The sequence below is a fragment of the Passer montanus genome, unplaced genomic scaffold (genome assembly GCF_014805655.1).
Source record: "Passer montanus isolate IOZ18808 unplaced genomic scaffold, ASM1480565v1 scaffold62, whole genome shotgun sequence".
NCBI lineage: Eukaryota > Metazoa > Chordata > Aves > Passeriformes > Passeridae > Passer > Passer montanus.
The window spans coordinates 288,797-312,988 of NW_024371260.1; the positions used below are offsets into that span (position 1 = coordinate 288,797).

A 24,192-nucleotide genomic window follows, 5' to 3' on the forward strand; every position below is an offset into this window, starting at 1 on the left:
CAGGATGGGGACAGCCTGGGACAGCCCAGGACAGCCTGGGGACAGCCTGGGACAGTCTGGGACAGCCCGGGACAGCCTGGGGACAGCCTGGGACAGCCCGGGACAGGATGGGACAGTCTCTGGGACAGGATGGGACAGTCTCTGGGACAGCCCGGGACAGTCTGGGACAGCCTGGGGCAGGATGGGACAGCCTGGGACAGCCCGGGACAGCCCAGGACAGTCTGGGACAGCCTGGGACAGCCCGGGACAGCCCGGGACAGGCTCACCTCTCCCGCCACGTTCCGCAGCCTCAGGGCTGAGCCGCTGCCCCGCACTGGGGCAGCAGCAGTGGGGAGGAAGGGCAGGAGATGGCCGTGGCTCGGGCAGGGCTCCCCAGCCTGTCCCTGGGCCCGTGGGGCTGAGTGTGCCAGAAGGGCCCACGTTGATCTATGCACACCATTTTCTCCCCCAGGCACCCTCCTTGTCCCTGACATGCCAGCCCTGTCCCGGGCCCGTGTCCCCTCCTGTGCAGGGCTGGTGCTGAGCGCCCCAGCCCGGCCTCCCCAGCCCCGTAACTGCTGCCCTGTCTCTGTCTGCAACAGCAACAAAAGGAAGTTGAACCCGACTTTTTATTCTGCCATGTTCAGGCTTTAATTCAGCAAAACCCTTAAGCAGAAGAGTCTGGGTGGGCCCAGGTTTAAGGCCGAGCTCAAGTGCTTTTCTGAACAAGGGCCTCGACAGCCCCGTCAGAGCAGGTGGTTTGTCATTCCAAGCTTCATACCAGTGGGACTGTCCAAAGAATGACCAGAGAAAGAGAGGGAGATTCAACTGGCTCTGTAACAAGAGGAAAGAGGAGAGAGGAAATGGAACTGTTTTGTCCAAAACAAGATAAAAACCAAACAATAATAAACCTTGAGATGGACCCTCCTGATTCTGCTACCATTCACTGCTGAAGAGCAAAAAAATTAAATAAAAACTATTGACTAGATTGTTTGTTCTAGCCACAAACTCAACTGGATTAAAGTCTGCGTGGAAGGAATTTTATAAAGAAAAAAAAATTTTAAAAAAAATTTTCCAATGTAGCAAAAAAAAACAACTTTAAAAAACAAAAATTAAAAAAAAAGACAATGAGGGAGGATTCTAGCCTTTTGTAATATCCATATTGCACACTAGGACTATAAGCCATTGCTAGCTCATTTTGAATTTTAAATGTGTAATTTTATTTTGTTTTGTTGTTGTTTTTTTTCTTTCCATGGGGGAGGGGGGAAAATAAATGCTTGAACCACCAATGCTCTTTTTAATGTTTTATAAATATGTATGTGTATATATATAAATATAAAAATAATATGTATGCACATATATATGTGTGTGTGTATATATCTATATGTATATACATATATATAGATATATAGATATATATATAGGTTTTGAGACAAAAATGCAGAAAGTGAAAAAAAACACCCTAAACAGGATGGTGTGCTCTGATTTACTTGAATCTGGTCTCTTCAGCACCTGCGTTATTAAGAACTGAATATTTTTCCACTTGAATTTAGTGCTATTAGAAATTTAATATATGTGTTTTATTTATTTGATTTTTTTTTTTTTTTATTTTTTTTTTTTTTTATTTTTTTTTTTTTTTATTTTTTTTTTTTTTGCATGACTGATGCAAGGTTTGACATTTTCACTCAATAAAAACTGGAAAAAAAACCCCAAAGTTTGAAGTGCTCAAGTTGTCTTCTTGCTTGAGGAGGTGGCTGAATGCCTGGGCAGGACAGGCTCCATGCAGTGCCCGTGCCTGCTGAGGTTCATGCCAAGCTGCTGTGGTTCACCCTGCCCGTGTGGCTCTTGCCAGGCTCAGCTGGGTCCTTGTGCCTCCCTGGCACTGTCAGAGAGCCCAGGAGCAGCAGCCAAGCCCGCTGCATTGGCAGCAGCTGCCTCCCTGTTAGCAGAGAGGATTAGACTCCTCTCTCTTTCAAAGCCCCCTGGTTGCTCTGCTGCAGCTCCCAGCCATCCTGTGTTCAGATGTCATTATCTGAACATGCTCCTAATCCAGCCCCGGAGCCCAGAGGTTTGTTCTCACTGGAGCTCTGCCCAGAGCACACGGAATATTTAAATGGCCTTGTTTCCAGGTGGGGACAGGGGACATGAACAGCAATTCATTGCTGGAAAGCTTTGCTGGAACCTGCCTTTTCTCAGTGGGACTCTGACTAGACTTCATAAAAGAATGACTGAGCTGTGGGAGAAGCTGCAAGTTGGACAAATCAAAGTCTCACTATTGCATTTGTTCCAAGCCCTTGCAGGGGGTGATGGTACAGTCTTGCACCCACAGCCCTGCTGCTGGTGAGCCCTGGCGAGCAGCAGACACCAGGCAAGGTCACTTGCTCTAGTGTCAAGACAAAAATGGGGCAGTTGCTGCTGCTACTGCACTTTGATAGCTCAAGAATATCCCTGCAATAGCCTTGAGTCCTCTGTGGCAGACACTGGCACGTGGAAATCCAAAAGGCTCCAGCCCTCACTTTTTGGGTCTCTGCTGTCTTGAACAGATTCCACCAGGACCTGAAAGGTGACAAAACCTGCAATTCCTACCTACAAGAAACAATTCCTAGCAAAGGGGTGAGGGCAAAGAGGAAAAAGGCACTGAGCATTTGTAGGTACAGGAGGTGCTGGAAGGGATGACAGCATGCCAGCCCTGGGGCACAAAGGGGGCTCAGACACTTCCCTCACAAGGGTCAGGCATTGCTCAGGAGATGCCAGGTCCATCCTGAAGCAATCCCTTCATTTTCCCCAGAGCAAGGCAGGGTGTCCTCACCCCAGTCCTGCTCTTGCCCGTGAAATGCCCCGGGCCCATCCTAGCTGAGGAAGGGTGGCCAACAGAGGCAGCTTCCCTTCTTCCTTTTGCTCTTTTTTGGCAGGAAAACTCTTAAACAAACAAATGAAGAAACACAGAGGATTTAAGTAAACAGCTGAAGATTTATCTGCCAGGCAGACAGAGCTGTTCCTGCCCCCTTCCCTCCCTCCCCACAGGGCAGTGGCAGCCAGCAGCCCCTGCCCTGAGCCCTGCTGCTGCCACAGCCCCAGGGACCCTCCCTGGGAGGCCAGGACAGGGCCAGGCTCTGCCTAAATGCCAGAGCTCTGCAGCTGACACGCTGAACTGGGCACCCTGAGACACTTGGTCCGTGGCCAGAGCCAGTCAGACAGCCCTGCAGGGAAGCAGTGCCTTCCTCAGTGGCCAGGTGGATCCCTGCAGGCCACATCTGGGCAAGAGCCAGCTGTGCCCACAGGGGTCCAGCTGTGGCCCGAGGCACCCAGTGTCCCTGCTGTGCCCACCCACAGCCTCTGTGCAGAGGGTCCCCAGGGCTGGCACGGCTGCAGCCCCTCCACACAGCCCCTGCCAGGGGCATCCCCCACACTTCCCCATTTTCCCACACAGATCAGCAGGTTCTGCCTGCAGTTTTTAGAGTTGGGGGGAAAGGAGGCAAGAAAGGGATGCAGCAGTGGGATTTTCCAATTCGAGGCTGCACCAGGCTTGTTCCAGCAAGCAGAAGAGGCTGTGAAGCAAGAAGGAGTCCCAAGCTCCACCTCACAGCCAAAACCTGCCATGGATGTGTTGATACTACTGCCAAAAAGCAGGCAGGAAAGCAGACAAGCAGGCCTGCAGAGGTGGAACCTGCTGTTGACAGTGCAGGGGGCAGAGAGCAAGGAATAATTCATCTATACAGGAAAGCTGCAGCATTTAGCACCCAGTCCTTAGTGCACGCACAAAGTTGAAACTGCTTAAGTAAAGCAAATCTGCTCAAAGAGATGGAAGAATGTCCACCCCAGAATTTGCTCTGGTTTAATTAAATCAGTTAAAGAAATTAATTTCAGACAGGTGGTACTACACAAAATAGCTCTAGAAGCAGAGGTACAAGGCTGGAGGCGTCTGTGAAGTGCTGGAAAGCAAAGAGCATGAGGAGCCAGACACGAGGGAAGGTGAAAGGGAGGCACGAGCAGGATGCTGCACAACAGCCTTGCCAAGCAAAGGGACCCAGACACAGGCAAGCAGCCTGGCAAAGCGACAGCCAGAGAAAGAAAAATAGGCAACAAACAAGGCAGTTGTACTTCTGGATCCTCTGAATCAGCCCTACCCAGCCAATCACCTTCTCACACAGCAGACACAGTCCCAAAGAAAAGCAAGTATTTTACCTAAACCAATAAAAAATACAGTGTCACTCTCCTATTCCTCTTCAGGCTCTTCTTGCAGCCAGTATCATAAAACATCTCTCATATTTGCACAAACATAGAAGAAACAAAATAAAACCCTGAAGGATGAATTCCTTCAGCAGATGCAGAAAAGGGGGGTTTGCTAAAAAAGCAGGGTGTTGTTTCAGGAGGCTCCATACTGTAAGTAATCCCTGAGCAGTCCTTGCAAAGCATTTGGGGAGATTTTTAGCCTGAAAGACACTTTACAGAAATAAATTGTAATTGAGTTTTAATAATCTTCCCCTTTTCAGAAAGGGCCTGACAGATGCTGCCTAGTGCTCACTTCTGCCCCATTTCAAATATTTTTACCTTATTTGGATGAAATATATTATTTTTCTAAAGAAAGGAGGTTGGGTTTTGGTTTTTTTTTTTCTCCAAAGAGATGGTTTTCCCTTCGTCCAGCTGGTGCCTTTATTAGGTTAGTGCTTGCTCCCTTTTGGGGATGGGATTGTTTTTTTCCCTGATCTGGGACAGACCATGCCAGCCCCTCAATCTAAAAGCATGCAGCTTGTACTGCACAGCAAGTGGAGAAGTCAGGCCCTGATCTCCATCTTCCTTGATACCCCAAAACTCACCCCAAGTACATTTCCATTTTTTAAATATTCTCTCTAAGAGCATAATACATGGACACAGCTCCAAAGGTGCCCATCCAGGCTGACTCCTGAGGAAGCAGCATAGTCTGGGCATAAGACAGTAAAAGGGAAAGTGAACAAAGCTGGAAGCTCTCTCTTGCACCTATAGGTAAATAATTTCCCTTGTTTCATCTTCCAGCACTCCTTTATTTGTGTTTACAATCCCTGGAGATCCAGCCCTGCTTTTGCTTTGCACTTGCACAGCACCCAGTGGTGTGAGAGGGTGGAAAGCTTACAGCTCAAGCTCATCCTCAGTTTTTGGTGTGCAGGGTCACCAAGCACAAACCATTTGTGCTTTACACAAAGCACCACCACACAGAAAGGACCTTCCAAAGCTTCCTGTGTCAAAGCCCTTGGCAAACACTTAGATCTCCACAGCCTGCTGCTGCAGGGTTTAATCAAGCATGGAGACCTTGACTTCAACAAAACAGGTTTGCTGCCCGAGCCTGGACCTGCTGCCTGAGCCTCTGTTTTCCCCAAGCACAGCCCTGCCCCAGCTCAGGAAAAGCTGGAGCCTCTGCAAATGCCAGCAATGGAGCAGACACCACCTGGGCTTTTCCACACTTCTTTTCACCAGCACACACCAGGATGGACCTCCTGGCAAACCTTCCTTCTGTCTACGAAGACAAAATGAAGAGAGAGCAGAGAAAAGAGCTCTTACTTGCCAGAAGAAGCCAAGCTGCAGCAAGGAGAGGGCAGAGTGTGTCTCAGGGCAGCTCCTCTCCCACCCTGCCCAGCCCAGCCTCAGGACAAGTGGCCTCAGCTGGCAGAACAGGGCTGGGCTCTCCCTGCAGGGCACAGAGCTCGTGGGGCTGGGGCTGTACAAGCTGCAGGCCTTGCACAGACACACTCTGCCCTTTCCTTGCTGCAGCGTGGGTTCTTCTGGCAAGTTAGAGCTCTTTTCTCTGCTCTCTCTTAAATTTGTCTGGGTCCCAAAGGTGCCTTTCTCAGCAACTGGTCTGCGTCACAGCTCTGTACCTATCAGCCAGTATTTTTTACCATCATGTGTCAAATCCAAGGCACACTTACAAGTAAAATACTTTGCAAAGTCATCCTCTTCCTTCTGATCCCAAACACTTTGGTTTGTTTGGTTATGTCACCAACACACAAAAGACAATAAAAATAAGATTCTTCCTGCTTTTGACAAAGATGCACTAAGACCAATTTGGCACATCTGAGGGTAAGGGTGGAGGGAGATGATCAGGAAACATCTCTCTTAACCCTTTCTCCCTTTTGGGCAGCCCACATTTCTCTTGCAGCTATTGAAAAGGGATTTTTATAATCTCAAATTACTGGGAAGTACCAGTCTGATATTGTTTCCTCTAGGAGAAAGCACAGGGTGACAGGCATTCACTGAGATGTAGTCATATGACACTCTCCAGAGGAAGCTCCCTTCACCTGTTTTTTATATGCTATTAAAGACCTATAGAAACCATGTTAGGAACCCACTGAACTCAACTCTCTGCTGTGTTATTCTTACTCCTGTGTAAAATAGAGTACACAGTAAAACAGCACTTGAATAAGCCAGGTGGGAGGGAACTGCTGCTGCTCATTCTGCAGAGAAAAGGTTCTCTACCTGGTCATCTTTCAGTTAACAGGATGCCATTGCCAGTGCCAACAGGCCAGTGGGGTAAGCATTTCACAGGGCAGCTGAGCTAAGAAGCTTGTTTCTAGCAAAAAAAAAAAGAAGAAAAAAAATTACAGGTTAGTAGTCAGGCTACAAGGACCAAAATCCTCTTCCTGAGCTGCTGCTATGCTGGAAAGAGAAGGAACACAACACAGAGGAATAGAACTGGTGATTCTTGACTGTACCTGCAGGTTAGAAGGTCTGGCTTCTTCCAAATTCTCTGCTAGTGGGTTGGATCTCTTCAGTACTAAAGCACCCCAACAGGCACAGAGTTACATATTTTGAGCAATAATGGCCTTGATGGGGTTTTCTGGGATTCATCAGGTTGGAGAAAGGAAAAACTTTAGAACTGGCTCATTATACAGAGAACCTTCAGAATTGGTAAGGCAGTAAGAAAGAAAAACTAAAGGAGAGAAGAGAATAGTTAAAGAAAACTGCCTTTTACTGTGCACCAGAAATCCTGAAGTAAATTAATTGAACACTAGCAACATGGAGGAAAAGGGGGGAAAAGGAAACCACAGGGATGCTTGTAGTATAAACCCTGTAAGTCACTCTGCAAGGCACATACCTCAGCAACATATTTTCCACATTTCACCAACTGCTGTTGTCCAGGCACTTTCTATTTTCAAAACCTTCTATGTATATAAAATGTATACAGGCAGGACAATACTTTTTCATCACATCCCTGTGTTGTCGTGTTTTCTTTTCACAAGGATTCCCGGCTTGGAGAAATGAAAAGTGTCATATCTTAAGAAAAGCCTTTCTTTTTAAACACTTTCAAATTTGTCCTGTTTTAGCTAAACGTGACGTTCTTGGTGAACGTTAAACAGTGGAGAGAGAGACTGAGAGGGAGAGAGAGACACACACTCACTCACTCCTGGGGAAGATATTCGTCCATTTAAGGCATGAGAAATCATCACATTCAGCAGCAGGTCTAAATACAGTAATATGAAGGTCCCTTTCACTCCCCCGAGCAGGAAAATGTCACTGTGTACCAGACACCCAAATACTTGGGAATCAAGTAAATCCCTCATTTTTCAGAAGGGAGCCAAATCCTTCTGTTGAACAATGATGGAACTGTAGTAGCTACAGTTTACTTGCTGCACACCATCTCCTTTGGTGGCTCCTGGGCTGGGATGGCAGGGTTACACCAGTCATGGGATCCAGCACAGCATTCCCTCCTGCAGATAAGGCTGGGGGGCCACGGGATATCTCACAGGCTCCCTTCAGCACCTCCTGCTGCTGGTGGAAGGAGCAGGGGAAGATTATTCCACACCCTGCAGAGCCTCCTGCTGGGAGCAGAGGCACAGAATAACTGCCCCGCAGCCCCGGGGGTAATTCCATGCCAGCCTCTGCACCACGCTCCTGGAGCTGAGTGCAGAGTGCCTCACACTGCACTCACACCACTGCCTCCTGCTGCTGCTGCCCAGGAGCACTCAGAAAAACAACCACAAATGTCCTTTGGAAAACATCTTAGGAGGACCAGGTTTCTGCAACCATCCCTTTCCCCTCCCCTGACCACCCTACATGCATATTTCTCCCCAAAATAAGAGCCACAGTAATCCAGTAGCCTGGTGTTAAATAGTGGTAATTCATATTTATTACAATTATATACAATCATATTTTATATTTGAAATCTATACATGATCACACAGACGAGCACACTTGCTTGGTGAGGACAGTAAGACTCAGTTGTTACAAGAATTGCTCTGCTAAGATGCTCTGATGCAGTGAATAGGATCATTGGACACCACTTCACCAGCTGCAAACACAATGCTGCAAACTGTCAGAGGTTTAAAATTCACTGGTTTGTGTACAGCCCAATGGGGCAAAAGAAAAAAAGGCTGGACTGGGCAAGAAGGGCCAGTGGTTAAACCTCAGAACTGGAGCTGTTCTCTCTGCTAGAGAGACTGCCTTGCTGAAGCAGGTGCCTGTCACTGGAGAGGTACCATTTATGGTAATTTTTCTTCTCATTTAGGGAGAAAAAAAAGGCTAAAAACCATTGCAAATATTCAGAATTAACCAACTATTTCAGCATCTGATTTCGCCCCATTTGTTTGTTCATTCGTTCATTCATTCAGGGCAGCTATAAATAAAATAGATGTCAAAAACTGATATGAGCTCCCTGTCTTTGGAGGAGGAAGGGTAATAATTGGGATGAGCGGAGTCAGCTTCTTCTAAAGCCTTTTACTGGGGAGCAATCATCAACAAAGCCACCTGCTCTCATGGATTTCCCTGTGGCCATGACACCTGGACTTGGATCCTACCATCAGGCCACTCTGATGGATGTAAGCACGTGGAGGGGAAATAGCATTCTTTGGACCCCACAGAAATTTAGTGTTTTTACATGCTAGGTAGTTTTCAGCAAATTGAGGCTTGGCATAAAGCTTAGAAGAGCCAAGACTGAGATCTGGTGAGGAATTTGAGGTTAAAATGTTTTTTTTGGTTGGTTGGGTTGTTTTGGTTTTTTTTTTGCAAGAGAGTATCAAGTAGTTTGAGAAATAAAACAGAGTTATTTTGGGAAACAGAGAACTGGTTTGGGCCTTATGTGGGATTAAAGGCTTGTGAAATCAAGGAGCTCAGGACAGACTGGTTTCTGAAATTGGAGAGAAGGGCTCTAGGATGCAGCAAGAGGCCAACTGCTTCTGTAAGAGGGCATATTGTGTAGCTGTGGTGCATGGTAAGGCCATCGGTCTGCCAGCCCAGCAGTGACCCCAGCTCACGGGAAGAAGGGCTGGGTGGGGAGAAGGAGCCACTGCAGAACTGCAAAGCCCTGTGTGAAACAGGGCAGTCGTGATGTTCACCGAGCAATCACGACCCTGCTCAAGGTCAATCAAGGGGAATCACTGCAGGGAATGGTAGCTTTTGTCTCCACAAAATGGGAGAGGCACTGGGGACAGTGCAGCAGGCCGGGGAAGATGTGCAGCAGCAGCAGCAGCCAGGGTGTCTTAGTCAATCTCATTCTCGTTGCTGGCCCCCTCAGGCCTTCGCAGCTTTTCCACTTGCTCGTTAATCTGACCATCCCCTCCTCGCCGGTCCTCAGTCTGGACACCCAGACACTCCTCCTCATCCACGTGGCTGACATCATCATCCTCATCGTCCTCTTCCTCCTCATCATTCCGCTTGGTTTCCCGTTTCTCCTCCTCGCCCTGCACCTCCATGCGCACCTGGCTCGAGACGTCGATGCCGGCCTGGGTGGCCTCCTCGGGGCTCAGCAGGTGGCAGCTGACCTTGGAGCCCTCGGGGCTGTGGCTCTCCTTCACGGGGGAGGACGTGGTGGACTCGTTGCTGACCGGGGAGATGTCACTGCTGCTGTTGTGGTTGGCCACAACGGGGTTGGAGGGCGAGCTTGGCTTCACTGGGATCTGCCACGACGGGATCTTAGGAGCTGAAGGGGAGGGAGGGAACTGCCTCCTTGGGGAGGACAAGAGGGAAGAAAAGGAAAGAAAGGGGCTTTTGTTACAAATACTGAGGGGTTTCAGCAAGACTGAAACTGCAAGTCTCTTTGCCATAAATGAGCAAAACCAAGGCCACTTCACTTCTCCAGAGAGATTCTTAAAGTGCTTTACAAGCACTCAGCAATCGAGCCTGTGCACAAGGAAAATATCCCACAAGGAAAATATCTGAAGCACTAAAATGATCTGATTTGGCCAATTTCACAAAGCCAGCTAGCACTCAGGAATGCTGCCTGTGAAAAGACAGGGGTGTCCCTTTGTAAGACAATCACTGATTAATCGGTACAGAAAATTCCCACTGGAGCAAGGAGTCAGACACACCAGGTGCCTGAGCCAGGGAATTTCACCACCTGGCTCTCACCTCACTGTGATACACCACTGTTGCATTCTGGCTCACTGCAATCCAGAGCCTTTCTCCCAGTCCCAGCATGCACTTTACATGTTTGGGCCAGGCCCTGGCTGCCACAAACTGGTTCAGCTCCTCTGACTTGAATGGAGTCATACCAGCCTGTACCAGCTGGAAAGCTGGCCCCAAGTCCTTTCCAGGTGGATTTTAAGGATATAATACCAGCAGGCTAATGCCCAGTACTAACAGCAGATTCCAAGTGCCAAACAGGACAAATATAAGTGCAAGAGGAGCACTGGTGCCCTCAGAGTCATCCATCATGAAGGGCAAAGCACAAAAGCATGTCTGATGTAGCACTCCCATGCATCCTTGCCTGTGTATGTGAAACGTGGGAGTTTGCAGATGTGTCACATGAAGGTCTGCAAAGGCCATGTGCCAGGGGGTCCTCATGCCCCTCAGGAGAGCAAACAAGAGCAGAGCAGAGGAAAGCTGGCACTAAGCACTGCCTTCCCTGAGGCTGAAGGGGGAACAGGAGCTGCTCTCACCCTGTCCTCTGTGGGTGTCTGCTGTGGCACGATTCATTCCATCCTGGCTATGCCCTGACCATTAGCAAGGCAGCTGAACTGCACCCAGAATTGACTTTCCAAAACAGAATACAGGTGCAAATGCAGTCAACTCCTCAAACTAGGTGAGAGGCACCCTGACTGTGGGGGAAGTGCAAACAAAAAGGAAAAAATCTTATCAATTCCCTAAGGACTCTGTGATTTAAGGCCAGTTTGAAAAGCATTTTGAGACCTGCAAACAGAAAGTGATAGTGGAATACAAAATGGTATTATTAAAATAGCAGTAACAGGATATAGAGGCAGTTCCTGTTGGAAATGCCTTTCCTCTCCATGACAGGGAATCCCAGAAAGCAGCACTTCCCCACAACAGTCTGCTCACACACTGCATCCATACCGGTTCAGGAGAAGTCCTTTTAAAGAGTAGATCTCAGATTTCAATTCATTAATATTCTGTGACTCCAGAATCCAGTTGGTGGAAGTTGTGGCCTAGAACGTGAAAAACAAGACATAAAGATCAATATCTGAACTGCAAGATAGTTCACCAATGTCACTTTTTCCTATGTTGCTCTGCTCCCACGTGGGAATTTCGAGTCCTGTGGATAACATACATAAGCTCCATCAATTCAAATCTCTGAGAACTGAGCAAAACAACCTCTAAGTACTTGGACAGATCCCCAGGTGCCAAGACTACTGCAATATTTGCTTTGTGTTTGGGAGACTAATTCATCTTGTCTCCAGTCTTGCCTCCCATGCACAACCATTGCTAAAGCATCTCAAAGGGACATTTCTTTTTTCAGAGGGCCAGCATTTGTGAGAATTCAGGCACAGCTGGGCCAACTCTGGATGTCTTCCACCAGCATATCAGACAGAGAACAATACACAGAGAGACAAACCAAGTAATCTGGCACTGACCTACTGAGTGATTTCTAGAGAAGAACTAGAACTAGGGTCCTGAACAGCAGTGGGAGTTGCACTGAATCAGGTCCTTTACTCCTTCATGTGACTGAACTTAGCTGAGGCAACAGATCTGAATATTGTATATGAACAACTGTTTTAAAAGCATTTGCTCATTTCTCCTAAATCATGAAAGAAAGAAGCAATTATCTGCATTCTGTGGCATTTAGAGGTGGGCTGATAAATACATACTTGAAAGTTGCAAAAATTTTCCTTACTTGATCTGAAGAATCAGATCTATGCTTGAGTTACCAGGTCCTATCTCCAGAAGCAGCTGGACTAGGCACCATCTCTTGGATATTTCAAGGCAATGAGTGCAGTTTTGTGGGGATAAGTAACTCATGGAAGCCTGGTACAGATGCTGTCAGAATTGCATCAGAATTGCCACAGGATACCAGGCAGAAATTAGAGTAAGTAACTGAGGATAACATGCTGCAGACAACACTTTTGGCACTCTTTCTTTTAACCCTTTTGGGAACTTGAGAAATGGAGTTTTCTAAGCCCAGATTATGGTCTATGGTTGCCCCATCCTTTTGCTCCAGTAATTCCTGTAGCCATGAGACCAAAGAACACTCATGCCTGGCACACCCCACAGTAATTTCTGCTAAAAGCCATTAGGAACAAACATACTGGTGAGTATCACTGCAGAGATAGTTGTAATAAATTCCCCACCAAAGGAAGCCAGAATTGGAATAACTAAAAACTTTTCCTCGGCAGTTCCCACTACATGTAGCCAGAACTGCTTGTTCCTACTTACTCTTTAAGAGACTTGAGCTACTGCAGAGTAACCCTACAGCCAGCACTGCTCACAGTGACTTCTGGGCTTCAAACCCAAGGGGCTGGGAGAGGCTCAGGCTGTAGTAGCTGTGTTTTACACAGATGCATTCCCTCAGGATTCACACTCCCAGCCCTCAGACAGCAAGAATCCAGGAGCCACTGTTCTGGCTTTCTAAGACCTTGAAAGCTGCAGCAGCACATTAACAAGGGAGTGATTTCCACTCACTGGCCTGAAAAGGACTCAAATTTCCAAAACACATATGGTGCCAGATGCCTAGGATTTAGAAATAAAATCTGACATCTGGGGCTTTTTAGCCAGTCTCTTTAAAAACAGTTGTAGAAAATTCAAGCCTTGAATTTTTATGTACGTTTTTTAATTACTTAAAGTCCCTCTTTTTAATTTTTTACAGCATGCCAGTAGGAGTTTGAAAAGCAGATATAAAAACTTACATTACAGCTGAGAAAACACAGCTTTTATTCTTTGGTTTGTGGGGTTGCCCAAGTTTTTCTTTGTACACATGAGGTTTAGATATCATAACAATGTGTGCTACCATTTCAGTGCAGGGGGTAGAGAGGGGGGAAGGAAAACTTCTTCAAGACTCTCTAAACCACCAAGACTTATGGCCTTTTTCCTTCTTAAAGCTCAACATGTGTTCTTAATCTTAACACTTAAGACCTGAAAACAGTTTTCCAATTTCCGGACTGGCTCCAGGCCACTGTCAGGCCACAGTTCCCAAGGAAAATTGAAGCAGAGTGTTGTGACCATAAACTGGCTTTCATGGTTGCATTTACAGCTGTGCCACTGAGGGATTCCTCCTGTACAGTGTGCACAGCACACAGTCAGCTGTGGCCCACCAGTTACACACCATCAAAGGATCTGCATCAGATTAAAGTCTGCTAAGGGGAGAAGACAACTGTTCCTGCTGCAGGTAAAGGGCTCTAACCCTGCCTACAGGGGTTGGCAGGAAACTCCCTGTACAGAGAACACCACAAGATAACTGAACAATCTTGGCCTGGGACAATCCAAGTCTGTGAGGCAAAGGAAGACTTCACCTCCATGACACTGCTTCACATTCCCCCTGCCTCACATGTCAACAGTTTCTGGCTGATAGAATGCTTGGGCCAAGGAGTAAAGCACTAATTCTCATTGCCAGAAAGAAAATCAATTTTGGTTAAAAGTGGTTATTTTATTTACACATGTAACAACACAAACTAGTCAGAATTGATGGTTTTATTGCCAAGGTGAAGTCAAGAGTCAAGGGGAATGGGTCACTGTGTGTCATTAACAGGGTTGTAATGGGGCCACCTGTTACACTCAGCTGACCAAAATCATTGAAATAAGAACCCAAATAGTAAGACTGTTTGGCCATTACCTGGATCTGAACAAGTGACTTAAATACAGTCTTTCAAGTGTATGCTTAGCTGAACAGGATTCACAAAGTACAGGAGAAATACAAATGTGTAAAATTACATATTACATGCACAAAAAAATTCTCTGCACAGCTGTCTTTGCCTCTTTTGGTCAGTGGACTAACTCCACAATATTTTCATCCCAAATGCAGCACAGAAGATGCAGAGCTGAGACCAGGTCTGAGGCCTCAGACACACGAGCTTCATCCAAAACAGTAAAGCCCTCTCTGAAATCAGATGTATTTCTGTGAGTACCCCACTCATATCCAGTGCTCAGACCACACCACCCATGAAGAAGTCAGATGCAGAGAAACTGTTTGGGGATATGGCAGAGCTGATGGCTGGGTTGTGAACCCAACAGGAGCTTTCCATGTGCCCACAAAAGAAGCCATGCATGCTCCAAAAGTGGCAATGCTCTAAAGGTGAGGAGTTGGAAGCTGGTACCTTAGAAGCAGCCAGTTCTTGGGTGAGCTCTTGGATTTTCTGTTGCTGCTGGATTAGCAGCTCCTGGACAGCTGCTAAGGTTGTCTGTAACTGAGTCACTGCAAGGGAAAAAGCAGAAGAGTTAAACTGAGATACATCCACATATACACACTCACCCACGCCTTTCCTGCTGTCTAGCTACGAAGATGCCTCTATTCCTACTATATTTAATTTATCTATGCCCGCCTGCTCACTTTAATCCATATGATTTATTTGCACTACGGGTAATCTACCTGCACTGCATCTAACCTCCAGTATTTCTAGTTTATCTTTCCATTGTATAGATGTCTATAGCCCACAGTATATCCGTCTAAAACCTCTCCCTTTTAATTATATTAGTTTATGATTTGTACATCTCCCTGAACTTACACAATGTTTGTATCATTTATCTATCTCAGGGCTCTTGCAGGCAAACACTGGGGCTAACTCCAGTCTGGGAAGAGGCTGCTCTCAGGGCTGACCTTAGGGTATCATGAGAAATGAAAGATGCTTTTCTTCTCACTTCAATGAAAAGTGTAATTAGCATCCTTCCATTCTCAACCTATCAGCTCCTTCAATCCCAATATCTTTATAAACTTACTGCTGAAAATCATAGTTTTTTCATCCCAACTGAATATACTTTGCACTTTTCCCCTTTTCTTTCAAGAGAACACCCTGTATTCCTACACCCCAACAAACACAGAAGAACTTCTGCTGGACTCCAGCTGTAGAACTTTTTCTACTTTGGCACTTCATCCAAAGCTTCTAGGGAGTAAACAAGCTGATAAAATAAATAAAATTAAAAACTCTATTGGTGTGGTGTGACAGGTAACAGCTAATCCAGACCATCATTAGGGCTTCGGGTAATGAACAGACACCCTATAGAGTCAATAACATAGAAGGTGGCTAAGGTCAGAGAGGCACAGTAATTACAGACTCTCCTGACCCTTCCTTGGATTTTCAGATGGAAGGTGGGGAGAAACCACCAAAAAAAAAAGCCCCTGAAAACATCAGAGAAGCAGAAATTAAAAATGAACTTTACAGCCCTCCGAAAGGCTGTCATTTTATTCCCCTTATTAATATTCTGAGGTTGGGAGCCTTTCCGTAAAAACATAATTAATTGAGGCCGTGCCGACAGTAAACAAGCAATTTCAAATTAAACCGAAATGACGGCGGCTTCATTTGCAAATGTGAACAGATTCTCAGAGCAGATAAATGAAGTCACCACATAAAGTGGAGATGGAGGGAAAGAAAAGGGTGGGGGTCTTGGCAGAACGGAGGATACAGGGAGAAAAGCTTTGAGAGGTGAATTGATGGAGTCATTAATCTTTACCTGTCTGTGTCACACTGCCACTCATCTCAGAAATGTTTGACTCAATCCTCTGAAGTTGTTTCCTGTCTTCTTTGCCTCCCATGATGAGAGGGACCAGGTATTTCTGCATGGAGTACAGAAACTTTTTCAGGAAACAGCGATGTGCAAAGTGCTATTTCTAATCTACCTGAAACATCCTCAAATCCCACCCCCAAAATCTCAGCCTTTATCAGAGCCAGTGATCATTTATCCACACACCTGGCTGAGAAAAGAAATTCTCTCTACAACAAGTGTTAAAAGAAGTTGCAGAAGAAGACTTTTGTGGTTACATTTGTCAGGGTACTGAAAATCAGTTCCTAAGTCTGGACACAGCCACGAAATCTGCCTCATTCTGCCCCTGAAGAGGGTGGACTGGACATAACAGGTCCCAACTCTCCTCTAGCTACCATGGAACCTTCTGCAGCCACATCCTAGGAACAGAATATGCTTCAACAAGAGCACAAGCAATGGAAATTACCTGGTTTCTAATAGTCTGAGATCCACAGCTAAAACCCAGGTTTGTTTGCTTGCCATATTTTGACTGTGACTTTTATGTTAAGTGTCTACATTTCTCAAATATACCAATGGCAGTGCCAGTGAGAACAGAGATGCTTCACCAGCTTGGAACCAACATGAGCATTTCTCAAGCACAAGACAACGAGCAGCACAACATGTTTCTCCAAGAGTACTGGGTGGGAGTAGCAAGGGGCCTATTACCTTGTAGAGCTGGTGGAATCCAAAGGCAATTCCTGCCATTATGATAGCCAAAGCCCCATAATCTCGCCATCTGGAGCCAGGGGGACCTAAAGTTTAGAATCAAGAAATAATCACAGTCAGAACTGCAAGTGACAACATTTTTGTACATCCATTTTATCAGAGAAAAGAGGAACGATTAACACACTGCGTGCAGGCCTTTGGCTGAGGACGTTAAAACATCTGGCCAGATCTCTGGTATTGACTCTGGCCTTGCAGTGCCACAGGGAGAAAAACCACTGCAGCAATTAAAGAGGGTCCATCAAGCTGTTTTGCCCTACTCTTTCCTTGAAGAAGGCACTCTGAACCCAGGTAACTGTTTCTGGGGCTGGTAATAGCTAAGGTTAACTCCTTACCTGAATATTGTTCTCCAGTATCATAAATTTTGAAAATGGGGACAGAACCAAGAGACCCAAAAGAGTGCAGGAGAAAGGAAGGAAGGAAGGGAGTGTTTCAAGAAAGAAGAGAAATCTATCAGGGCAATAAATAGGTTTATGAAAACTGTGTCAGCAATTATGGACCATTTCAGTGAGGAAGGATCCAGTATCTTTCGAGCTTAAATTACACATAGGGACCAAAGCACACATAAAGAGCAGAGAGAAAATATGCAACTAAGTATCTAGAGAGAGAGGTAAAGAAATAGATAAAAGCTTGAGATCTTTAACACACAATTGTGCACAGAAGCTTAGAGGCTCCACAGAGGAAAGCAAAGATATGGTATGCCCTGCTCCTTCAGCAGAATCAGAAGATACCTGCAGCTTTCCAGCAGACTTATCCTGTCACCTCCCTCGCAGTTCACTGAACAAACCTTGCACTGCCCCCGGTTTTCTTTAGTAACAAAGAGGATGCAGAATGATCTGCCTAAAGTGCAATGGCAGGATGTGGGCAGAACTGACAAGATGGGAGACCGGTGTGGTCTCCACATCTACATGTGACTACAGTGTCTCATAAATGCATTATGTTCTCCAAAGTCTCAATTTAGGAGGCTTAACTGGCTGAAATGGGTGGCCTCTGCTCTCCTTTCTGCTTTGCTCACCTATTGCCATTTTGCTTGTTGCTGAATGCTTCTTCAGGCATTTCATTCCAAAAGTTACCCCTAATCCCAGCACTTAGGGTCTGGAGTATTTGGGTCTGACTCCCAAATACTGGCTCTCAGAGCTTCTTGCTACATTTTAGGACACAGCTCCTGAAATTATCCTCTGGCTGGAAATCTGAACAAATTAAGGCATCTCTGTCAGAACTGGTGAATAGTGTCACCAGGAGTATTTTGGGTTGCTGCAGTTGCAGTTTTGGAGCTTAGGCACATGATCAAATTATCATAACTTTTTAACTTAATGAGTTAACACACGTCAGCTAAGCTGCAGTAACTGGCTGTGTACATGTCAGGATTTAAAATGATCTCTTGCTAATCTTGCTGTGAACCCCAGCCATCTCTCCCACCTTCCCCTCTGTGCTGTGCCCCCACTGTCACTTCTGGCATCTGAAGTCTCTTGGTTGTCCAGTTCTCCCCCCTGAACTTCTGACTAAAAATACCCTTCTATGACAACACCATTTGTTCCAGGCTGAGCTGCTGTTGTACAGGGTTAATTATCTCAGGGGTCTGTGAATCCTGCCCATGGCTGTCCTTGATGGGCTGTCCCAAACTCCCTCCCAGCTCCACTGACCTCCGAGCAGGAAGGAGACACACCTGTAGGAATCCATCTGCTTTGCCCTTTCACCTCACTCATCTCTCCCTCCATTCCTATAATGCTTGAGCTAAGAACATTTTATTGCCCCCTGGTTTTCATTATTAATGAAAAGGGACCAGAATGATCTTTCCTAAAGTTCAGAGAGTCTATAAAGACAAGAAGCTGAAATGCCATTTTACTCATTTTAGAGATGTGTGAAATCTGTCTTGTGACAAAAAAAAAAAAAAAAAAGGTGCAGGGGGTGGAGAGAAGAAGTGAGCAAGTGAGGGATGCAGTAAAGGCTCTGCACTGACCACAGCAACTTCACAATGTTACAAAGAATGTCACAGCTCTGCCTCAATTCCACACTCAACCTTTCTTTTTCTGCAATTCTCTAATCTAAAGCATGAAGAGAGGCTTAGGGGTTTCTCCATTTTAAGCTCCATGCTCACACCGACTGTTTGCATATCCTCAATTTCTCTACATGTAAAACAAATAGAATTCAGATAAAGTGAAAAAGCACTGACAGCCCAGTTACTTTAGGCACTTCTACTAAGAGACCTTCAAAAGTCAAATGGAAGGGACACAGATATTTTCTCCAGGTATAAATCTGTGGTTTTGCTAAGTATATTTAATTTCCCCAGCAGTCACTGTAAATTGCATTTCCAGAATAAACACTTACTATTTTTAAGATCTTCTCCATTCACCTAAGAATTAACTTTCCTAACAGCAACTAATTAGGCCTTGTGCATCCAACTTAAGGTCAGCTTCACTAGTATACAGATTTAAAACTGTACAAACTGATGCTGGAAGAGGTGATTTTCCAAAAGAAAGTAGTGAATCCATGGAAAGATGTTGGGGGGAAAAAAGGAAAAGAGTTTGGATTCTAGCTTAATCATAAGAGGAAACAGTCTGTGTTCTACAGACTTCTACATAATGAAGACACAAGGACGGGAAAAGAAGATCCAAATGTCAAGAAAAAAGTCACTGGAGCTGATTTTTAAGCAGGTGTAAAAACTGCACAAAGCCCCAAAAATGGAGCCCGTAAATATCATGGGGAACAACACTGACAATACCTGGATGATAAGCATGCAGCTTTGCACACCTTGCTCAGAAACTCCTCTGAGTTTGCTTGTAATTATATGGGTTAGAAAGGTAAGAAAACAAAAACACAAACAACAAATTAATCACTTAAATATTTAAAGTCAGATTTTTGTCCTCACTGCTGGATTAGTGCATTTCATAACACCAATAGCAGACAGCCCTGTTTTTTTACTGGGGGTTCATTTTAGAGCATGTTTAAACTAGTCAGATTGAGTGATGCTTCCAGCAACTAATCGCATGTCAAATAAAAGATATTTTATGTAATAAATTACTGCTACAAGTAATTCAAATGTCATTTATCAGTTTTATTATCAGTCAGGCAAAGTCTTGTTTCTCTATATTAATCAAATTCGAGCTTTCTTTAAGCTTTTTTTTAAAGCAGTTTTGACACCTCTTGGCAAAAGTACAAACTGGAGAGAAGGAATTACTCCTCCAGAACAAGAGGAGAAGTAATAGAGATGGTATTGACCTAAAACACTAGAAATTTAATTATTGTCTCTTCCCCAAAGAAGTTTTTATACTTTCTCTTCAACCAGAAGGGGTTCAGCATACAAAACCTATGCTACTCTGATGGCTTACAAGTGTGCTTTTTTCTTGTTAACTCTTCAAGAATTAGGAAGTAAGTATACAGATCACAGATACTTCCAATAAAATATTAGAACATTAATTGTACAAAAGGAAGTATTTAAGGGGTATGAATTTAAGAAATAGAACAAACTGTGGTGGCAACAGCAGGAGTTCAAGGAAGCAAATTCAAAAGGGGTACCCAGGATTTATTGCTGTGACTCACAGGAGTGGGCATCTCACACTTGCATTACTGGCAACATCAGCTTGGCTGTTGCTTCATTCCTGCTGAAGAAATGCCTGAGAAGGTTCTGAACCATCCTGAACTTCCATACTTGTAACCCACAGTTCTAATGTAATTTTTAAACATGAAGCAGCAACACCTTGTGGGAAGAGGGTGCAGAGAGAAATCGGATTTCTAAAAACGCAAGCCTCTGTTTTCAGCACAAAACCCTCCTCACTCTGCGTTTTGAGTAGAGGTGTCAGAACCACTCAAAAAAAAAACAACCTAAAAAAGAACCAAAGATATCAAACACAAAGTAGTTCACAGTCTTGAAGACCTAAACTCTAGCAGATCAGATGTTGCTTCACAAGAAACTCAATGTCTTCCTTGGGGAAGGCAAATATAGCCTGCAGTCTTTTTCAACACGAGTTGCTCCCATCGCCAAGTCAGTGTACTCTAAGCAGCCTCTCTGTCTCCCTAGTCATTTAGATATTCTTTCAAACTTCTATTCTAGCAGCATTCCAGCTCAGTGTCACAAACACTCTGTGAGATGATAAGCATAACAGATAGAGGGAAAAAGTAGTATCTATCTTCCTCTGTACACAGCAGCCCCTGATGAGACTGTGAAAGATAAACTGGCTTAGTAAACTATCACAGAAAAAACTGTCTTGAAGCAGATTTGGACCAATTCAGAAGGATTCATTACAGGATTAGCATCCAACTGATGAAATAACCTACAGCAAACAACACACCTTGAAGGAGCACTGAGCCACTGCACAGTCTCATCCATCAGGCCTAGAAAAATTCATATATTCCTTTTGCAGTTCTGATACCATGGAAAGCACTTAATAGGAAGACAACAAAGACAGATCTATCATTAACACCCACCAAGACTACACCAGTCAAGAACTGGAATAGGGCACAGATGAGAACTAATCAAAACAAGTATTTTGGTGAAATGAATACCATGTATGTCCAGCTGCTTATTCTTTTTATGCATCCATTTAGAGGTTAGGCTTAAATCGAAGGTCTACTACAAATGGCTAGAGTGGGAAGGAACAATACCTAATGAATTCATTGTCAGCCCTTTCCCAGTTCTGGGGGCTGCTGAGAAGGACTGCCTCACAGGGAAAAGCTTTGGGTTCAAATTATTTAAAAAGCACCAACCAGATCACAAAGCTACAGCACTAGTTTACAATTAGAACCCCTGTGAAGGCTTTTATTTGGTGGAATTTTTAGTCACCTTTGATTTCCAAGCATTATGGAATCATACTTTCAAAATTCTCTTTCAGGCTGTTACTGGGAACATTCTGATGTTGAAATTTTAGTTAAGATTCTTACCTAGCAAGAAGAAAATGGGAGCTGCTGCTTTGAGGAAACCCAAAATAGCAAAAGGAAAACAACCAAAGAGTGATAAAGCTGCCAGGGTTAACAGCGATGACGGTGTTTCCCAGGCTGAACTGCGTGCTTCTTCCCTGCTCTACTCATACTAGTGGAACACTGAAAGAAGGGAAGGTTAACTCTTCCAGTACTAGGTTGTGGTAGGAGTTATCTGAATGAGCATGGACAGCACCAAGAGGGATCTGGCCCTGCTTCTACAGCCAGACAGCAGATTTTGCTTTCCTGGCATTTTCTGTGGACTACAGCAGACAGGAATTAGCCCAGGAGGCAGAATTCAGCCCTAGAGTTCACCAGCACACACAATACAACAACCAGAAATATTCCACTTCTGAGCCCACTATTATCACAAAAGATTTTTGTCTCAAACTGTGCCAAATCAGAGCAGCTAAAATCTCAAAAAGTAAATCTAGTATTGTCTCCAGCAATAGCAAACCTGCGCCATAAACTAATAAACACAGCTCTAAGTGGAGTGTTACATCAGTCAATATCTGCCATAGAGCTGTTTAAGAGCAGCAACAAAATCCTATTCTTTATACTTGGCAGGTAAGTGAAGTGATTTTCAAACTACCAGACACACATGTGAGCTGAACAGCTTCTTTTGATGGATTTTTAATGGTGTGTACTTTGGTTTTTATTGTTTGGAGCTTAGATACTTTTTTGCGAGGTTTGTTTTAAAATGCAAATATATATGTAAATTTTGAGTCTACACAGATTATGCTGGGACTCTACAATTTCTTTGAGAGTGCATTTTGTACACAAAAATCATACAATCATATCCACATAGTCTACACAGAATTTCTGCTGTCACCGCAGATTATTTAAGATCAGAGAGAAAAGTTTTCCAAGTTTTAGAAGGGGAGACCAAGTCCCGTGTTGACAAAGTGCTTTTCTGATGTCCTTACAGTGTGTCAGAATCTAATTTGCATTGACTTTCCACCTTCAGGTCAAGAGGTGTCACAGGCTGGTATGGATGACATTTGTTTGTAGACAGTGATCATTTGTATCTCATTTTCCTTGTGTAACATGATCTTGTCACAGGCATCAACAACCGCCAAGTGCATCCAAATAACATTTGGTGTCTGATTCTGACAAAGAGTAGAACTGAAATCCAGCATGCAGCACACGGATCTGTGAACTGCTGCAGGAACCACAGCAGAAAGCAGGGGGAAGCAGGTATTTTTCAAAGTGGCACTTACTATAGAGCACGGGGTGGGGAGGCTGAGCTGGCACCGGGAGCGTGGACGGAGCTGGGGACTGCGGCTCATCCGTGCTCGTGCCCGACTGCTGGAAAGCCAGGTCGATTTCTTCATCTGTCAGGCCTGGGGGAGCAGAGGAAATGAAATCAGTTTAGCACCTTTACCCACTTTATGCACACATAATTAAATTCTCAAGCCAGGCAGAACCCTTTCAAGCTGCAAAGAATTTTGGCACTGACTTGAGCAGTAATGCCTCCCCAATTTTGGATTCGCTGGAATGTCTCCCTCTCTCTTTCTCTGTTGCAATTTAACCTTAAGCGACAGAATATTAGCCTCAACGTTGCTTCCAAATGTGGCTCATTCAATTTCCTTAATTTATCCTTGAGTTTATTGCTGCTTTTGAAGTAGCTTTCTATTGCAATTCTCCATTCTTCCCCCGAAAAAAAGATACCATCAACTGCAAATGTGGCTCATTTTAATCTGTAATGGTGTAAAAAAAAAAAGAGGGGAAAAAACTAACAATAATGCATGAAAACAGACAGGGAAACAAAAAACTAATTATTGGGTTAGACGACTAATTAGTCTAGATCGTTTCCGAAGACGGGAATAATTTGCTTTATTTTATGACAAATGCAGAAATAAAAAGAAAAAAAAATCAGGACTGACTGTGATTAGTATGAATGGGACACAGAATGTAAGGAGGAAATAAAACTATAACAAAACAGATCAAAACAAGGCCAAGCCCAACTTTCAGCTGAGCATTGCCCCGGCCCACTGGTGCATGATTAGACTGCCCCAGGGCAGCCTGGCTTTCATTTCACACAGAGCTGGAGTAACACTGCACACATGGTATGTGTTGTTGCAGTGACTCCTGCCACGAGGAAATGCCAGGATGACCATCTGTAATTGGCCACAACATATGGAAACTATTTGGCCAACAAGGGGGAAAAGAAAAGCAGCCAAAGGATTCACAATGACCAGCATCTCTGAAGAAGGAAGCACAGCGGGATTATTTTTTCCAACAAGAGAAAACATCCTCTAGAAAAAGAATTTAGTACTCAGATGGCAATCACGAAGTGGGAGCTGGACAGCTGTGTAGCATTTACTGTCCTGCACAGAAGCACATAAAAACCCAGTGCCCCTGCTACGAGGAACATGTGAAGGGATTTGGGACCTTTCAGCATCCAGCCAGGGCATGCAAAAACACTCACAAAGAGGGAAGTGAGAATATGGATTTAAGGAAAGAGATTTATAAGATAAGAGGCAGACCACTTGATTCTCACATGATTCTTGAAGGGAGTGAGTACAGTGAGGAAAATTGTATGAACAGGACAGCATTGGGGGAAAAAAGGGGAGATACTTTCCATCACCCCTGCTTGAGATCCATAAAGCACTGCTGGTAGATGAAATTCCTGAAGTTAATACTTTAAAAAACCTAGCTTTTTAATATTACAGAGAGATGCAATACAAAAAATGGCCAGGCCAC

The 24,192-nt window shown here is 44.7% G+C and overlaps 1 protein-coding gene across 1 annotated transcript in view; it reads right to left on the reverse strand.

Moving 5' to 3' along the window:
* Positions 1 to 8,052: 8,052 nt before the first annotated feature.
* The window catches only part of PEX14 (peroxisomal biogenesis factor 14), a 63,833-nt gene continuing 47,693 nt past the window's right edge, over positions 8,053 to 24,192 (reverse strand). Inside the window, exons 4-9 of the mRNA XM_039727550.1 lie at positions 22,707 to 22,829; positions 16,516 to 16,601; positions 15,781 to 15,883; positions 14,430 to 14,527; positions 11,239 to 11,330; positions 8,053 to 9,894 (exon numbers count right to left, since the gene is read on the reverse strand). Of these exons, the coding sequence (XP_039583484.1) occupies positions 9,429 to 9,894; positions 11,239 to 11,330; positions 14,430 to 14,527; positions 15,781 to 15,883; positions 16,516 to 16,601; positions 22,707 to 22,829 (968 nt within the window). The 3' untranslated portion in view covers positions 8,053 to 9,428. The remainder of the gene's footprint in view (positions 9,895 to 11,238; positions 11,331 to 14,429; positions 14,528 to 15,780; positions 15,884 to 16,515; positions 16,602 to 22,706; positions 22,830 to 24,192) is intronic.